At 38.9% G+C, this 14,382-nt stretch overlaps 1 protein-coding gene across 1 annotated transcript in view; it reads left to right on the forward strand.

The window, feature by feature from the left end:
* Positions 1-14,382, forward strand: part of PHTF1 (putative homeodomain transcription factor 1) — a 50,336-nt gene that overhangs the window by 18,043 nt on the left and 17,911 nt on the right. Inside the window, exons 6-10 of the mRNA XM_006865900.1 lie at positions 4,052-4,189; positions 6,684-6,843; positions 8,222-8,395; positions 8,487-8,576; positions 10,068-10,289. Coding sequence (XP_006865962.1) covers positions 4,052-4,189; positions 6,684-6,843; positions 8,222-8,395; positions 8,487-8,576; positions 10,068-10,289 — 784 coding nt within the window. The remainder of the gene's footprint in view (positions 1-4,051; positions 4,190-6,683; positions 6,844-8,221; positions 8,396-8,486; positions 8,577-10,067; positions 10,290-14,382) is intronic.

Genomic DNA, 14,382 nt, shown 5'->3' on the forward strand with positions numbered 1-14,382 from the left:
GAAGACCCCCAACGAGATGGATCAGCCAGGTGGCATCATTGAAGGACTCAAGTGTGGCAGCGGTAGTGAGGTTGGCCCAGGATCGAACATTGTTTCGTTCTGCTGTGCATGGGGCGCTATGAGTCGGTTCTGACTCGATGGCACCTGACAACAACAACAACAAGAGAATCTCCCACAACTCCTTTGTTAGTTTGTAGTACTTGTGGTAGCTTGCATGTTGCGGTGACGCTTGAAGCTATGCCACCAGTATTTTAAGTATCAGTCGGGTCACTCATGGTAGACTGGTTTCAGCTGAGCTGCCAGGCAAAGCCAGATCAGGAAGAAGGAGAGGTGGACTGCTCCTGAATGCTTAGTCACTGAAAACCTTATGAATAAGTAATAGAGCACTGCCAGGTATCACCAGAGTACTGAATATTAAAACATGATAAATAGTACCAGAATATTGTCAGATACAGTGCCAGAAGATGAGCCCCTCAAACTATGACTGGGGAAGAGATGCCTTCCTCAAAGTAGACTTCTGTGATGACACAAATGGAGTTAAGCTTCTGGAACCTTCATTTGCTGATGGGGCACAACTCAAAATGAAGAGAAACAACTGCAAACATCCACTAGTAATTGGGACATGGGATGTACAAAGTATGAATTTAGGAAAATTGGAAATTGTAAAAGATGAATGGAATTCATAAAAATCGATATCCAAGGCATTCATGAACTGAAATAGACTGGTATTGGCCATTTTGTGTCTGACAGTCATATGGTTTACTGTGATGGAAATGACAAATTCAAGAGGAATGGTGACACATTCATCATCAAAAATAACAGTTCTATCTTGAAGTATAATGTTGTCTGTGTTAGGTTAATATCCATATGCCTGCAAAGAACACCAGTTAATGCCATTATTATTCAAATGTATGTACCAAGTACTGATGAAATTGAAGAATTCTATCAACTTTTTCAGTCTGAAACTGATCAAATGTGCAAGCAAGATGTACTGATAGCTACTGTGATTGGAATGCAAAGGTTGGAAACAAAGAGTATGGATCAGTAGTTGGAAAGTATGCGTTAGTGATAAAAACAATTCCCAGAGATCACATAATAGAATTTTGCAAGGCCAATGACTCATTCTTTGCAAATACCTTTTTAAAACAATATCAAGGATGACTATACACAGGGACCTCACCAGATGGAATACACAGAAAACAAATTGACGACATATGTGGGAAGAGATTGTGGAAAAGCTCCATATCATTAGTCAAAACAAGGCCAAGGGCAGACCGTGTAATGAACCATCAATTTCTCATATATAAATTCAGGCTGAAGCTGAAAAAAAATTAAATCAAGTTTGTTGTTGTTAAGTGCCATTGAGTCATTTCCTAACCCAAGTTTACAAGAGCCAACATATGACCTTCAACATATCCCACCTGAATTTAGAAATGATCTTGAAAAGATTTGATGCATTAGATACTAATGACTGAAGACCAGACAAGTTGTGGGATGGCATCAAGAACATCATTCAGGAAAAAAAGCAAAAGGTCACTAAGAAGACAAGAAATAAATAAAGCATCAAAATGGATGTCAGAAGAGACTCTGAAACTTGCTGTCTAGCATAGAAATGCTAAAGCAAATGGAAGAAATGAGGAAGTGAAAAGAGCTGAACAGAAAATTTCAAAGGGCAGCTTGAGGAGACAAAGGCCAATATTACAATGAAATGTGCAGAGACTTGGAGTTAGAAAATCAAAAGGGAAGAACATGCTCAGCATTTCTCAAGCTGAAAGAACTGAAGACAAAATTCAAACCTTGACTTGAAAATGGAGTACTGGTGTGGCGCTGTGGGTTAATGTGCCAGACTGCAAAGCCATTTGAACTGCAAGGTCGGCAGTTCAAGCTCACCAGGTGCTCCTTGGAAACCCTATACAGGGTCGCGATGGGTCAGAATCGACTAGACGGCACTCAACAACAACAACACGGGCAAAATGTTGATGCACAGCATCAAAAGAAGATGGAAGGAATATATAAAGTCACTGTACAAAAGAATGGTTGATGTTCAGACATTTCAAGAGATAGCATATGATCAAGAAAGAGCCAATGATACTGAAGGAAGAAATCCAAGGTACACTGAAGGCATTGACAAAGGACAAGGCTCTGGTAATTTATGTAATACAAATGGAAATCTTTCAATAAACTGATGCAGCTCTGCAGGCACTTACTCATTTATGCCAGGAAATTTGGAAGATAGCTAACTGGCCAACTGACTGGAAGAGACCCATATTTGTGCCCATTCCAAAGAGAGGTAACCCTACAGAATGAGGAAATCATTGGACAATATCATTTATATCACATGCGATTAAAATTTTACTAAGGATAATTTGTTCTAGCAGTTCATGGTACTTTTAATGGCTGCAAAAATAAATTGACAGGGAACTGCCAGAAGTTCAAACCAGATTCAGATGAGTACATGGAATGAGGGATATCATTGCTGATATGAGATGGATCTTGACTGAAAGCCAGGGATACCAGAAAGATTTACCTGTGCTTTATTGACTCTGCAAAGACTTTCGACAGTGTGGATCATAACATTGTGGAGAATGAGTATTCTGGAACACTTAATTATGTATATTGGGAACCTGTACATAGAGGCAATCATTCAAATAGAACAAGGGGGGGGGGGGTCATTGAATGGTTTAAAATTAGAAAAGGTGTGCACCAGAGTTGTATTCTTTTATCATATTTATTTAATCTGCACCCTGAGCAAATAATCCAAAAAACTGATTATATGAAGAAGAAGGTGGCATCAGGAATGGATTCATTAACAGCCTGTGTTATGTAGATGATATAACCTTGCTAGTTGAAAGTGAAGAGAACTTAAAATACTTACTGATGAAGATCAAAGACCATAGTCTTCCACATGGGTTGCGTCTCAATGTAAAGAAAACAAAAATCCTCACCACTGGACCAATAAATAACATCATGATAAATGGAGAATAGATTGAAGTCGAAGACTTAATTTTGCTTGGATCCACATGAGCAGCAGTCAAGAAGTCAAATGAAGTATTACATTAGGCAAATCTGCTGCACAAAACCTCTAAAGTGTTCAAGAATAAAGTTGTCAGTTTGAGGACTAAAGTGCGTCTGACCCAAGCCATGGTATTTTTAATAGCTTCATATGTATGTGAAAGTTGGATAGTGAATAATGAAGACCATAGAAGAATTGATGCATTTGAGTTATGGTGTTGGAGAAGAATATTAAAAGTACCATGGACTGCTAAAAGAACAAGGAACTCTGTTTTGGAAGAAGTATAGCCAGAATGCTCCTTAGAAGCCAGGATGGCTAGACTTCATCTCTCATAGTTCAGGCATGTTATCAGAAAAAACCAGTTCCTTGAGAAGGACATCGCGCGAGGTAAAGAGGAAGGTCAGCACAAACAAGGGAGATCCCTAATGAGACAGCTTGGCACAGTGGCAGCAACAATGGCCTCAAGCTTAACAATGATGCTGCAGAAGCAGGCGATGTTTGTTCTCTTCTACATAAAGTCGCTGTGAGTCAAAACCAACTCAACAACAAAAAGGGAACCTAGTGCTGTGCTATATCTCATTGGTATTTATAGGATATACCTTTTAACTATGTAGTCTATCAATAAAAAGTGATCTGTACTTTGCACTCCTATGATTAAATGTGCACAAAGGGTAGATTTTTGATGTTCCTATTTAAAGAAATGCATCCTGCCAGAGATGGTAAGTGTGCCTGAAAAGACTGTGGTTAAAGGATGTGACAATTTTCTTTTTAGTTATTAGCAGTTCTAAATCTTAATTACTGAAATAAATGATAGTATGGGACACTGCGGTTTATCACCCTTGTTAACATCTACTATTTTTATTTATTCTCAGTTGTCACCACTTCCACATAATCTATGCTTGCCTTTTAGGCAGAAATGTTCTTAAATAGTTTATTCTCATTGTAGGATCTTCTCTATACTTGATTTCAGGAAGTAATATGATGGGATGTTTTAGGCAGAAATAGAAAAATCTGAAGTTGTTGAATTTTTTTTTCCAGAAAATTACGAAAAACTGTAAATGGTGACGGGAACCGAGAAAATGGAAATAACTCCTCTTCTGACCAAATCAGAGGAATAGAAACTTTGGAATCTATACCCTTTATTAGTGGTTTTTTGGGAACTCTCTTTGGCAACAGGTAGACACACTGAAATTTTTATTTGATTTCATATTCACATTAGTGTTTACAGAGTATGCAGTATAACCAGGCCATGTGAACAAGCAGAGTAGGCATATTATCATTATGGTGTTATATATATTTTTTATTTTGGAGGGGAGGAAGTGGGTGGGAGTAAGGAGGGTTAGGATTTGGACTATGGCTAGCTCTAGGCTAAGCTAGGACTTGGTTTAGTGTTAGGGTTAGGGTTTTAACTAGGGTTCATGTTAAGGACATGAGTTGGGTTAGGACTAGGAATAAGGCTTGGTCTAGTTTTTAGGGTTACAGTTAGATTTATTTTTTTCTTGAACCTATTTGATTTCCTTCTTCATTTGATGTTCTGTAACTACATTATTCTCTCTTTTTAGTTGTTTTTTTTTTTTTTGCAACTATTTTGGTTTTGCATACTTCTGTATCTGGTAGGGTTTCTTCCAACAGTTCTTGGACAATATTCTCTGGATTTTTTTGTTGCTTCCTGTTCTGGAATTCCTGTCACATGTAAGTTGTTTCATTTGATAGTATCCCACATGATTCTTAGGCTTTCTTCAAATTTCTTTGGTTTTTTTTCCTGATTGTTCCTTTAGAAGATGAACATAGAGAGATTTTTCTCCAAACTCAGTATGTCGACTTTTCATGGATTTAATTCCATTTCTTTGCCCTTTCAGTGTAGTCTCTATTTTGGAAGTCTTAGTGCTAATCTAATGGCTTTCTATTTGCTGTTTTTATATGGTTCCCCAATTGTTTTGTCAGTTTGTTTCCTCAATTTTTCCAGTTTTGTCAATGGCTTTATTTCATGTGTAATTTTCTTGATCTATCAATCTGTTGAAGTTGCCTAATTAGCATTCCTTTAAATTCCTTATCAAATAGGCTTGATACCATTTCTGGTGTTGTATTTTCCGACTCTGTATTTTGGTCACTTGTGTGGGGCACTCTGTCATGTTTATTTTTGTGTAAGCTGAAATTGCTTATTCTAAGATATGATTGTGTCATTGATATTTAGTTGATTGTATTTTGATGTATTTTCAAGGACTCACTACTTGTCTCCTGGTGGCTCTGGTAGAGACTGGCAGTGTGAATGTGATCAGTTCTCTGTTCACTGTGTACCATAGTTTCAGGGTACATTCATGCTCCTCTAGAATCAGGAGCACTGTGCCAGGTGCCTGACCCCAGGCAGAGCCTAGGCTGTACAGGAGGACGTGCCACTCTCTGCTGGGTTGGCCATGGAGGTGGGGCTGGCTACTCCCCCATCTACCAGGAGGACAGGAGGACAGGAGAACAGGGAAGAACTGCTCCCCCGTGTCACCAACCTCCAGCCTTATCCTGTGCCCTTAGGCCACTATATCAATATTCACTTGTAAAAGCTCAAGATGGCTGTGCCACACTATGCCACACCAGTCCAAAGTCTGGTTTTCTTCTCGTTTACTGCTTCTGTTCAGATTCCTCTTCCAGTCAGCACTCAGTGTACCTGTCTGTCTTAGCCTCTGATGCTCAGGGTTCCAGGACCACCATCTGTATCGGTTTCACACAGCCCCTCATGTCTTTATTGCAGAGGGTTGCCTCAGTGTGTTTGCTTACTTGGCCATCTTGCTCTTGATTCTGTGGTGTGATTTTCAAGGATTCTAGAAAGATGTATTTACTCATAATGTCATCTTCACTGTGCAATGTTATCTATAATGCCAGTATTCTACCATAAAAGATTCATTCTTTTTGAGCTCTAATGACTTTTTAGATTATAAGGTTAGAAAAAATATAAATACTCTGAACGGATAAGTATTTTGAACCAAATTGTCCAACCTCTTGAGAGAAATAGGATTTATAAAGAGCAGTGTGCGAGCTGACACATCTTTAGACTAGAAATGGGATGCAGGACAGGACCTGTGATAGGCTGTGGCCGAGAAAGGAAAATGGATCAACGGCAGATTTTACTTAGTTCTTGATTTTGCAGGACATGACAGCAAATAGGACTGATTATTCCAGGGTAGTCAGGAACATTCATGAAAGATTTGCGCACTGCTGAAAATTGAAGAACATAGCATTTACATGGGAAGTGGTGTGGAAATGACATTCTATGAAGTAGTGGTAACAGGCTTTAGGATGTAAACGTTGGCATGGCGTTTGAGAGGTATTGTGGAGAAGACTGTGAATCTATTTTCAGGAACTAGGTTGTTGAATTCTCCACTGAAAAGTAAAAATTGCCTCTTAGTTAATTGGTGTACATCTTTGGAAAAATAGAGTTAAGTATAGCAATGTTTCGTTCTGTTGTGCATAGGGTCACTATGAGTCGGTACCAACTTGATGGGACCTAACAACAATAGTATTTTATCTTATGAGTCCTTTAGCAAGCTAGAGGCCTGACAAAGGTCATTTCTGAGTGTTCTCAACTTCCAGAAAAATATATTGTACTCCCTAAAAGAAAGTGATTTCATGAAAGGTGCAAAAACTATTTAGTGATTTTTTTTTTCCTTTTTAAAAATAGGACTAAGAGAGTAAAATTAATATCTAACAAAGAAACTGAAACTGAGAATGACTCAAGTTGTCTGCATCCTATCATTAAGAAGAGACAATGTCAGCCAGAGATTAGAATGTGGCAATCAAGAGAGAAAGCAAAATTTTCAGATGGAGATAAATCTCATAGGGTAAGATTTTGATGAGTATAAATATAACATTATTAAAATCTTTTCTTTCCTTTGTGAAGCCTTCCTATTCTTAGACTCTGCTATGAATTCAAAATAGATAGTAATATGAGAGGAATTAAAAAAGTTCGTGGAAAATGGAATGAAACGATAATGGAATTTCCCCACCAACTTTTTGAAGCCCTCTCATAGGTTTGTATAATTTGACTTAACAAATGAATGGGATGTAAAACCCACAGGACATGAAAAGGAAAATGATCAAGTGAAAACTGCATTTATTTTTATAATTTCTAGGAGTTGTTATACTATCAAATTGATTCTAGCTCATAGGATTTCCTAGGCTGTAATCTTTGCCAGAGCAGATTGCCAGGTCTTTGTTCCTGTGAAGTGACCCAAGTGAGTTCAAACTGCCAACCTTTTGGTTAACAGCCAAGCACTTAACCGTTGTGCCACCAGGGCTCATTTTAAAAGCTAGAACTTATTGTTGTATCTATTAATGATCCAGCCATAACAGTAGGCTGGTAGATTTAATAAACAGATTAGTATAGAGAATGTTATGTCATAATCCAGAGAGATAATACAGAGTCCTTGAGGAGTACAAATGATTTGGTTTCTAGTTGTGTGCTCGGTTGCTAACTGAAAGATTGGAGGTTTGAGTTCTCAGAAATGACTGGGAAGGAAGGCTTAGCATTCGATGCCTGAAAGATCAGCCACTGAAAACCTTACGGAGCACAGTTCTACTCTGGCATACGTGGAGTCTCCACAGCAACTGTATTTTAAAAATGATAGTATCAAAGGGTTTAGGAAACAGTGGTTTAGATAGACTGAGCCTGTTCTTTGTCCAAAACTAACTATAATTTTTGATTTGAAATATCTTATTTTTATTTTGGCATTTAAAATGACAAAGTGGGCTGATAGTTACTGAGTCATTACTATTACCAGGTACTGTCCTTGCTTATACTAACTCATTATAAGTATAAACATGTACTTGCTTATACTAACTCATTATTTTCAATCACTCTGTGAGATAGGTGATTTTTCAATCATTCTTCTCTTTTGTTCGTACTCTTCAAATGAGGAATCTGACACCCAGAGAGGTTTACTGACTTGCCTACAGTTATATTGCTAGTAAGTAGAAGAGCTTAGTAGATTCACACTTGGAGTTTGACCTGAGTCTCTGTTTTAATCACCACATAATACTACCACATCATTCAGGCTATTTAATTTCAAGCTCAGTATTTTTCCTTGCTGCTGTCGAATAATATATAGATTGGTTCCGTTCTGGTTTAGCTTGTTTCTACAGCTTTTTTGTTTGTACATATGCAGAATAGTATGGTATTGTGGGCTGTTCCCAGTAAAGGTGTTGCTGTTCTCTTTGTAGGAGGCTTGTAGGCCTTTGGGTAATGGAATTTCAGATGATCTGTCAAGTGAAGAAGATGGTGAGGCACGGACACAGATGATACTATTGCGTCGGAGTGTGGAAGGGGCCTCAAGTGACAATGGCTGTGAAGTTAAAAATAGAAAGTCAATACTTTCAAAGCACCTAAAATCTCAGGTAATTTTTATTTTAAGTGACTAAATCACTGAATAGTAATGAGGCATATTTAACATGTTTTCCTATGGTTTGTGGGTTTAATTTTTGGCAGGTAAAGAAAACCACTTCAAGGTGGTGTCCTCTCGCGCGGGATTCAGATAGCGTGGCTGACTCAGAATTTGAATCAGCAGTTTTCGGCCAGGTAAAGTATCCTTTTGCAAGATCAATGTTTAAGGAGTATTTTCAATATAATAACTTGATCTATTCCTTTTTTTATTGATTGTCCCAACGTAGTGCTTAGATTTGCCTGTGCCCTTGTCTTGTACCCCCTCTATAGCAGTCCATCTATTTAGCAGCTTTTAGACTTCTGCTCACTCCAGAAAGAAAATGAACTCTTCACGCTTGCACTTGCATTCTAATGTTAGAAGACTCATAAATGATGCTTAGAATGAGATCCAGTCCCTAAATGATGAGGTTACTTAACATTCCCTTGGAATATGGAGCTTATTCTTTGTTTTTTCCAATTAAAATTTTTATTGTGAATTAAGATTTACAGACAAAATCATCAGATTTATATTCAACAAATTATACAGTTCATTTCATCTCAATGATTTCAATCCCCTCCATGCAGCAACAGTTATCCCACTTCCTCCCTGTGCTTCCTAACTCCATTCCACCCTCCTTCCCATCCTTTCTCAACTTTGTCCTTAAGTAAATGCTGCCCTTTTGACCTTCAATGACCTCACCAGTGCGATTGTCCCCTCCATATGTATACCTATCTACTGCTTGGCTGAAAATTAGGCCATGAGGGCGGCTTCTTTCTGTTTCAGACCTGAAGGGTGGCCGAGGACCGTAATCTAGGGTTCCTCCAGTCTATTTCTGACCAGTAATCCTGGTCATTTTTTATATTTTGAGTTTTGTTTGACATTTTCTCCCACTCTATCTGGAACCTTCTAATGTGATCCCGTTCAGAGAAGGTAAGGTGGTGGTGGTAGTTGGGCAGCATCTAGTTTTTATGGTCTCAGAGTCTTGGTGACTGATGTTCATGTGCTGTGCAGTTTATTCTTAAGCATAATTTCTGTATAAGTAACACTGATGCTGCTGAGGAAAGAGTTTTGAAAAAAAACTTTGGAGTAGTGGGCATACTGTAACATGCGGAATACTGTACGTCAGAAGTGGGCAGAATAAATGGTGTTGGTGTGGTTTGGTTAGTTTTGATTGCCAAGGAAGTAGGGTCATGGAAAACCTTTCATGGCTTGTCTGTCCTCTCCTTCTACCTGATTATCCTTCTTCATGCTGGTCTTGGGCCATTGGACATGATTAGATCTATTGTCAAACCTATAGTATTTAGAGTAAGGGACACTTTGGGTATGCCAAGTGGCTCAGCTAAGCCAATTAGGGAGGTTCTGTAGGTGTGCTTGCAGGAGTTGGCCCCACTCTGGGACACCTTAATTTATAATCCCCAGTAACTTCTTAAAGGGAGTTCTTTTAAAGCCCTGATGGTCAGAGAGTATAATCATAAGGTTTAAATGTTAAAATGTATTAGTGGTAGGTAAAGTCTTGTGAACAATTGATTACATATATGGTGGTTGACTTGCAATAGCTTGCCAGCCATTGCCATAGATTGTTTTAATTTCATTTCAGATGTATTATTGGTTTAAAAAATGAATGAAACATGTTTTTTCCTTTGAAGGGTTCTAGATCTGACATGAATAGTGGCTCTCGAAACTTTAACATGTCAAGAAGAGACTCAGAAAGCACCCGCCATGATTCTGAGACGGAGGATATGTTATGGGATGACCTGCTACATGGCCCAGAATGCCGCTCATCTGCCACCAGTGACAGTGAAGGGGCCCATGTGAATACACTTCACCCAGGGACTAAACGGGACTCCAAAGACGATGTTTTTCAGCAGGTTCGTGAAGGCAATGATGATAGTAGCTAAGATTGATTGTGTCTCATATACCAGGTGCTGTGTTATCTCATTTAACTTCACAATAATCCTATACAGTAAATACTATTGTTATCCTCAGTTTAGAGATGAGATTGTATAAAATGAACATCACAAATCCTTGCAATGATATTTGATGTTCATTTTATATGATCAGAGTTGTTTGAGTGGTTGTTGTTAAGTGCTGTGGAGTTGATTCCAAGGCTTTACATCTTTGTGGGAACAGAAAGCCTCATTTTTCTCCTGTGGAGTGAGTAGCTGGCAGGCTCGAACCATGGACCTTGTGGTTCTGAGTCCAGTGCTTACTGTATGGAGCCATCACATTCCCCCTGTTTGAATGGTGAGTCTACCTTACTTTGATAAACATCACAGTAGCTTGTATGACTTGCTAGGAGTTAGTGTTGCTTCTATATTATTGTTAAGTGCTGTCTAGTCAGTTCCAAATCATAGCAACCTTGTATAGAGTTTCCAGGGAACAGCAGTCCGATGTTTACCCTATGGTGCTGGACCAGAACTCCGTTGCATCTCAAATCAAATGATGCTTTTAATTTCAGGTTTTATATTAATATAAAATCAGATAACCCCAAATTATAGCTGCCTTAGATATTACAATCTTATAACCAGTGTAGGAATTCTTTCTTCATCTGTAGTGTGGGCATAATAGTTCATACTTGGGAATGTTTTGAAATATCTAATGATGTAATAGAAAGTATTTAGCTCAGCGCCTGGCAAAGAGTAAGCACTCAATAAATCAATGTTAGCATTATCATTACCATCCCCATCAGATGACCAGTCAGCCTCTGCTTAAATACTTCCTGGAGACAGAGCGCTTTTTATTTCATGAGACAGCTTGCTCCACTGCTGGATAGAGTGAGCGAGTAAGAAATGGCTCTCATTAGTTAGCTAGATCTGTCTCTCTGTTATTTCCACCTGTCAATCCTACTGCTGTTTTCTAGGGCAATAAAGAATAAGTCTACCTACTCTTCCACAGAGCAGCCTTTCAGATGTTGATGATAGTTATCAAGATTCGCCTTAGTTTTTAGTTCTTTAGGCTAAATGTTTCCACATTGCCTTGCAAATAGTGGATAATGGATATACATTTGTTTAATTTTCTTGATTTTTAAGAAACCATTAATTTAGATTGCTTGTCATCATGTGTAGCCTAAATCCCACATCATTAAATGTTTGAGTGTAAGTCAAAAAGTATTGTTGATAGAATCATAGAAACCTTTATTAAACAAAACTATCACAATGGGAAGCTATTGTTTCTTGGTATATCCTCCATCTTAGTCTACTCACTTTTGAAGGCAGTATTTCCAGCTCTCTAATCGTGCTGCGAACCTTAAGGTCAGTGGTTCGAAACTACCAGCCGCTCTGCGGGAGAAAGATGAGGCTTTCTACTCCCGTAAAGATTTACACCCTCGGAAACCCTGTACAGGGTCGCTATGGGTCGGAACCGACTCGACGGCACTTAACAACAACAACAACCTTCCCTGGGGAGTCCTGGTATGGCACTGTGGGTTAATGCGTCAGACTGCAAAGCCGTTTGAACTGCCAGGTCGGCAGTTGAAGCTCACCAGCTGCTCCTCGGAAACCCTATACAGGGTCACTATAGGTTGGAATCGACTTCATGGCACTTAACAACAACAACAAATCTTCCCTGGAGAATTCTGCACTCTTCGATTTACACGTCAAAGCAGCAGTTTGGGCATCCTTGAGAGACTCAAATTGTGTTCTCTTTCAGTGTTCTTTGAGTCTGGGGAACAAAAAGTACTCTGAATATTTTTGTTCCAAAACAAAAAGCAAGATCAGGACTGGAGTAAGGTTTCCCAATTGCATTCTCATAGGACACTCCTTGCTTCTCTCAAGGAATGTGCTGATATGTTGTCATGATCCCCTTTGGGATCACAAAATATAGTTGCCATAATTTTCTGACCTGCTCTCTGCCTTGAGTTTCACTGACCCAGCAGATCCCTTCTGAAACCACTGTTTTGATTGTTGTTGTTGTTAAGTCCATCAAGTCTGTTCTGACCCATAGTGACCCTGTATAGGGTTTCCGAGGAGCAGCTGGTGAACTTGAACTACCAATCTTGTGGTTCAAACTGACTTTGCAGTCCAGTGCATTAACCCACAGCACCAAACCAGGACTCCAATGTTTTGATTAGACCTTTTCTTTATTAAAGGCACCCTAAGGAGCTCTGATAATGTAGTGGTTACGAACCAGGCTGCTAATCTCACAGTCAGCAGTTCGAAACTACCAGTTGTTTCATGGGAGAAAGACAAGGCTTTCTGCTCCCGTAAAGATGTACAGTCTCAGAAACCCTGTGCAGGGTCACTATGAGTCTGAACTGACTCCACGGCATATGATAACAACAACAACGAGACTAAGGAGTCCTGGTGTGGTGCTGTGGGTTAATGAGCCAGACTGCAAAACCATTTGAACTGCAAGGTCGGCAGTTCAAGCTCACCAACTGCTCCTCGGGAACCCTATACAGGGTCGCTGTGGGTTGGAATTGACTCGATGGTACTTAACAACAACAGTGAGACTAAGATAAGTATACAAGAGGGCTTTAAAAGCTCTTTTAAAAGGAATAGAAAGATAATGGAATTTTTCTGAGAATGTTTTGAAACTCCCTTGTATTACTGAGAGATGTTATCTACTACCATCCACCGATTACAGAAACATATTTATACACATATTTGTTTGGAACAAACACGTGCATGTATGAACTGGAACCCTAGTAGCTATATTTTTTTGACTTGCCCTCATATACAGTTTTTAAAAACTAACAAATAGCATATATTTTTCTCATTAATGTTTTATACTACTGTCTCCAGTTTTGTTGTCAACGTTTTAATCTCAATATTCTTTACATTCATTCTGAAGGTTCTTCTAAGTTAAATTCATCCTCAGTACTTAAGCATAGTATCATGGTGATCTTGACCTTTTGGGACTTACAGTAGATTTTTAAGTTATGTCTAAGAATAATTGCATAAGGTGAACTTCCCTTCAGTCAAATTTACCATTTCCCAGTCCCCTCTACCCAACCTTCTCATCTTCTTGTATTCCTGCTTCTTACTTCCACCCAGAACTAATGACCTGAATTGGAAACCGTGGAGTCCATGTTTCTAATCAATCAGCATGTTGTTTTGATTCTATTCTCTAGATATATGAATCTCTCCACCTGCTTCGACCTTGCTTGGTGTAGCCATTATCATCTCTCATTTGGATTGTTAAAACAGCACCTCTAGGCTTATCCTACTTTGTTTGATTTTCCACACTGCAGCCAGAGTGATGCTTCTAAAATATAGATCTGATAATACCATTCCCCTTCAATTTCTTTAATTGCTTTTCTCCCCAGCTTCTGGATTATTTGCTTTGGGTCTTTTATTGGCTTTGAAAGAAATCTCATCTCTGAGCATTCTCTCCCTGCATCTTACTTGGTGTTATGTTAACTTGACTAAATCTCTTCTAGTTTCTGAAATGTACCAGCTCCCAGCTACTTCTGGCCTTTGACATACTGGCTTGTTGTCCTACAACATACTTCTCTCTAATACCCATTCCTTTGGATTATTCCTTTATTTTAAAACTTTTTATTGTGAATTGAGTGAAGGTTAACAGATAAGATCATCAGTGTTATATTCAACAAATCATACACTATGTTTCATCTCAGTGATTGCAGTCCCCTCCCTACAACAACAGTTATCCCACTTCCTCCCTGTGATTCCTATTTCCATTCTACCCACCTTCTCAATTTTGTCCTTAGGTAAATGTGGCCATTTTGATTTTGGACAATTTGCCATTCCATGGTGATCATACCTTACTAGTGTTGTCCCTCCTGTATACCTGTCTGTTGCTTAACTGAAAATTGGACCGTGAAGTTCCTTTCCAGACCTGAAGAGTAGTTGAGGGCCATAGTCTCTGGTTCCTCCAATCTCTTTCTGACAGTAAACCCCTTTGTGTATATTTATATGCATATATATATAGTTGTTAAGTGCCGTCGAGTCAGTTCCGACCCATAGCGACCCTGTACACGGGGTTCCGAGGGTGTAAATC

The sequence above is a fragment of the Chrysochloris asiatica genome, unplaced genomic scaffold, assembly GCF_000296735.1.
Source record: "Chrysochloris asiatica unplaced genomic scaffold, ChrAsi1.0 scaffold00085, whole genome shotgun sequence".
Classification (NCBI taxonomy): Eukaryota; Metazoa; Chordata; class Mammalia; order Afrosoricida; family Chrysochloridae; genus Chrysochloris; species Chrysochloris asiatica.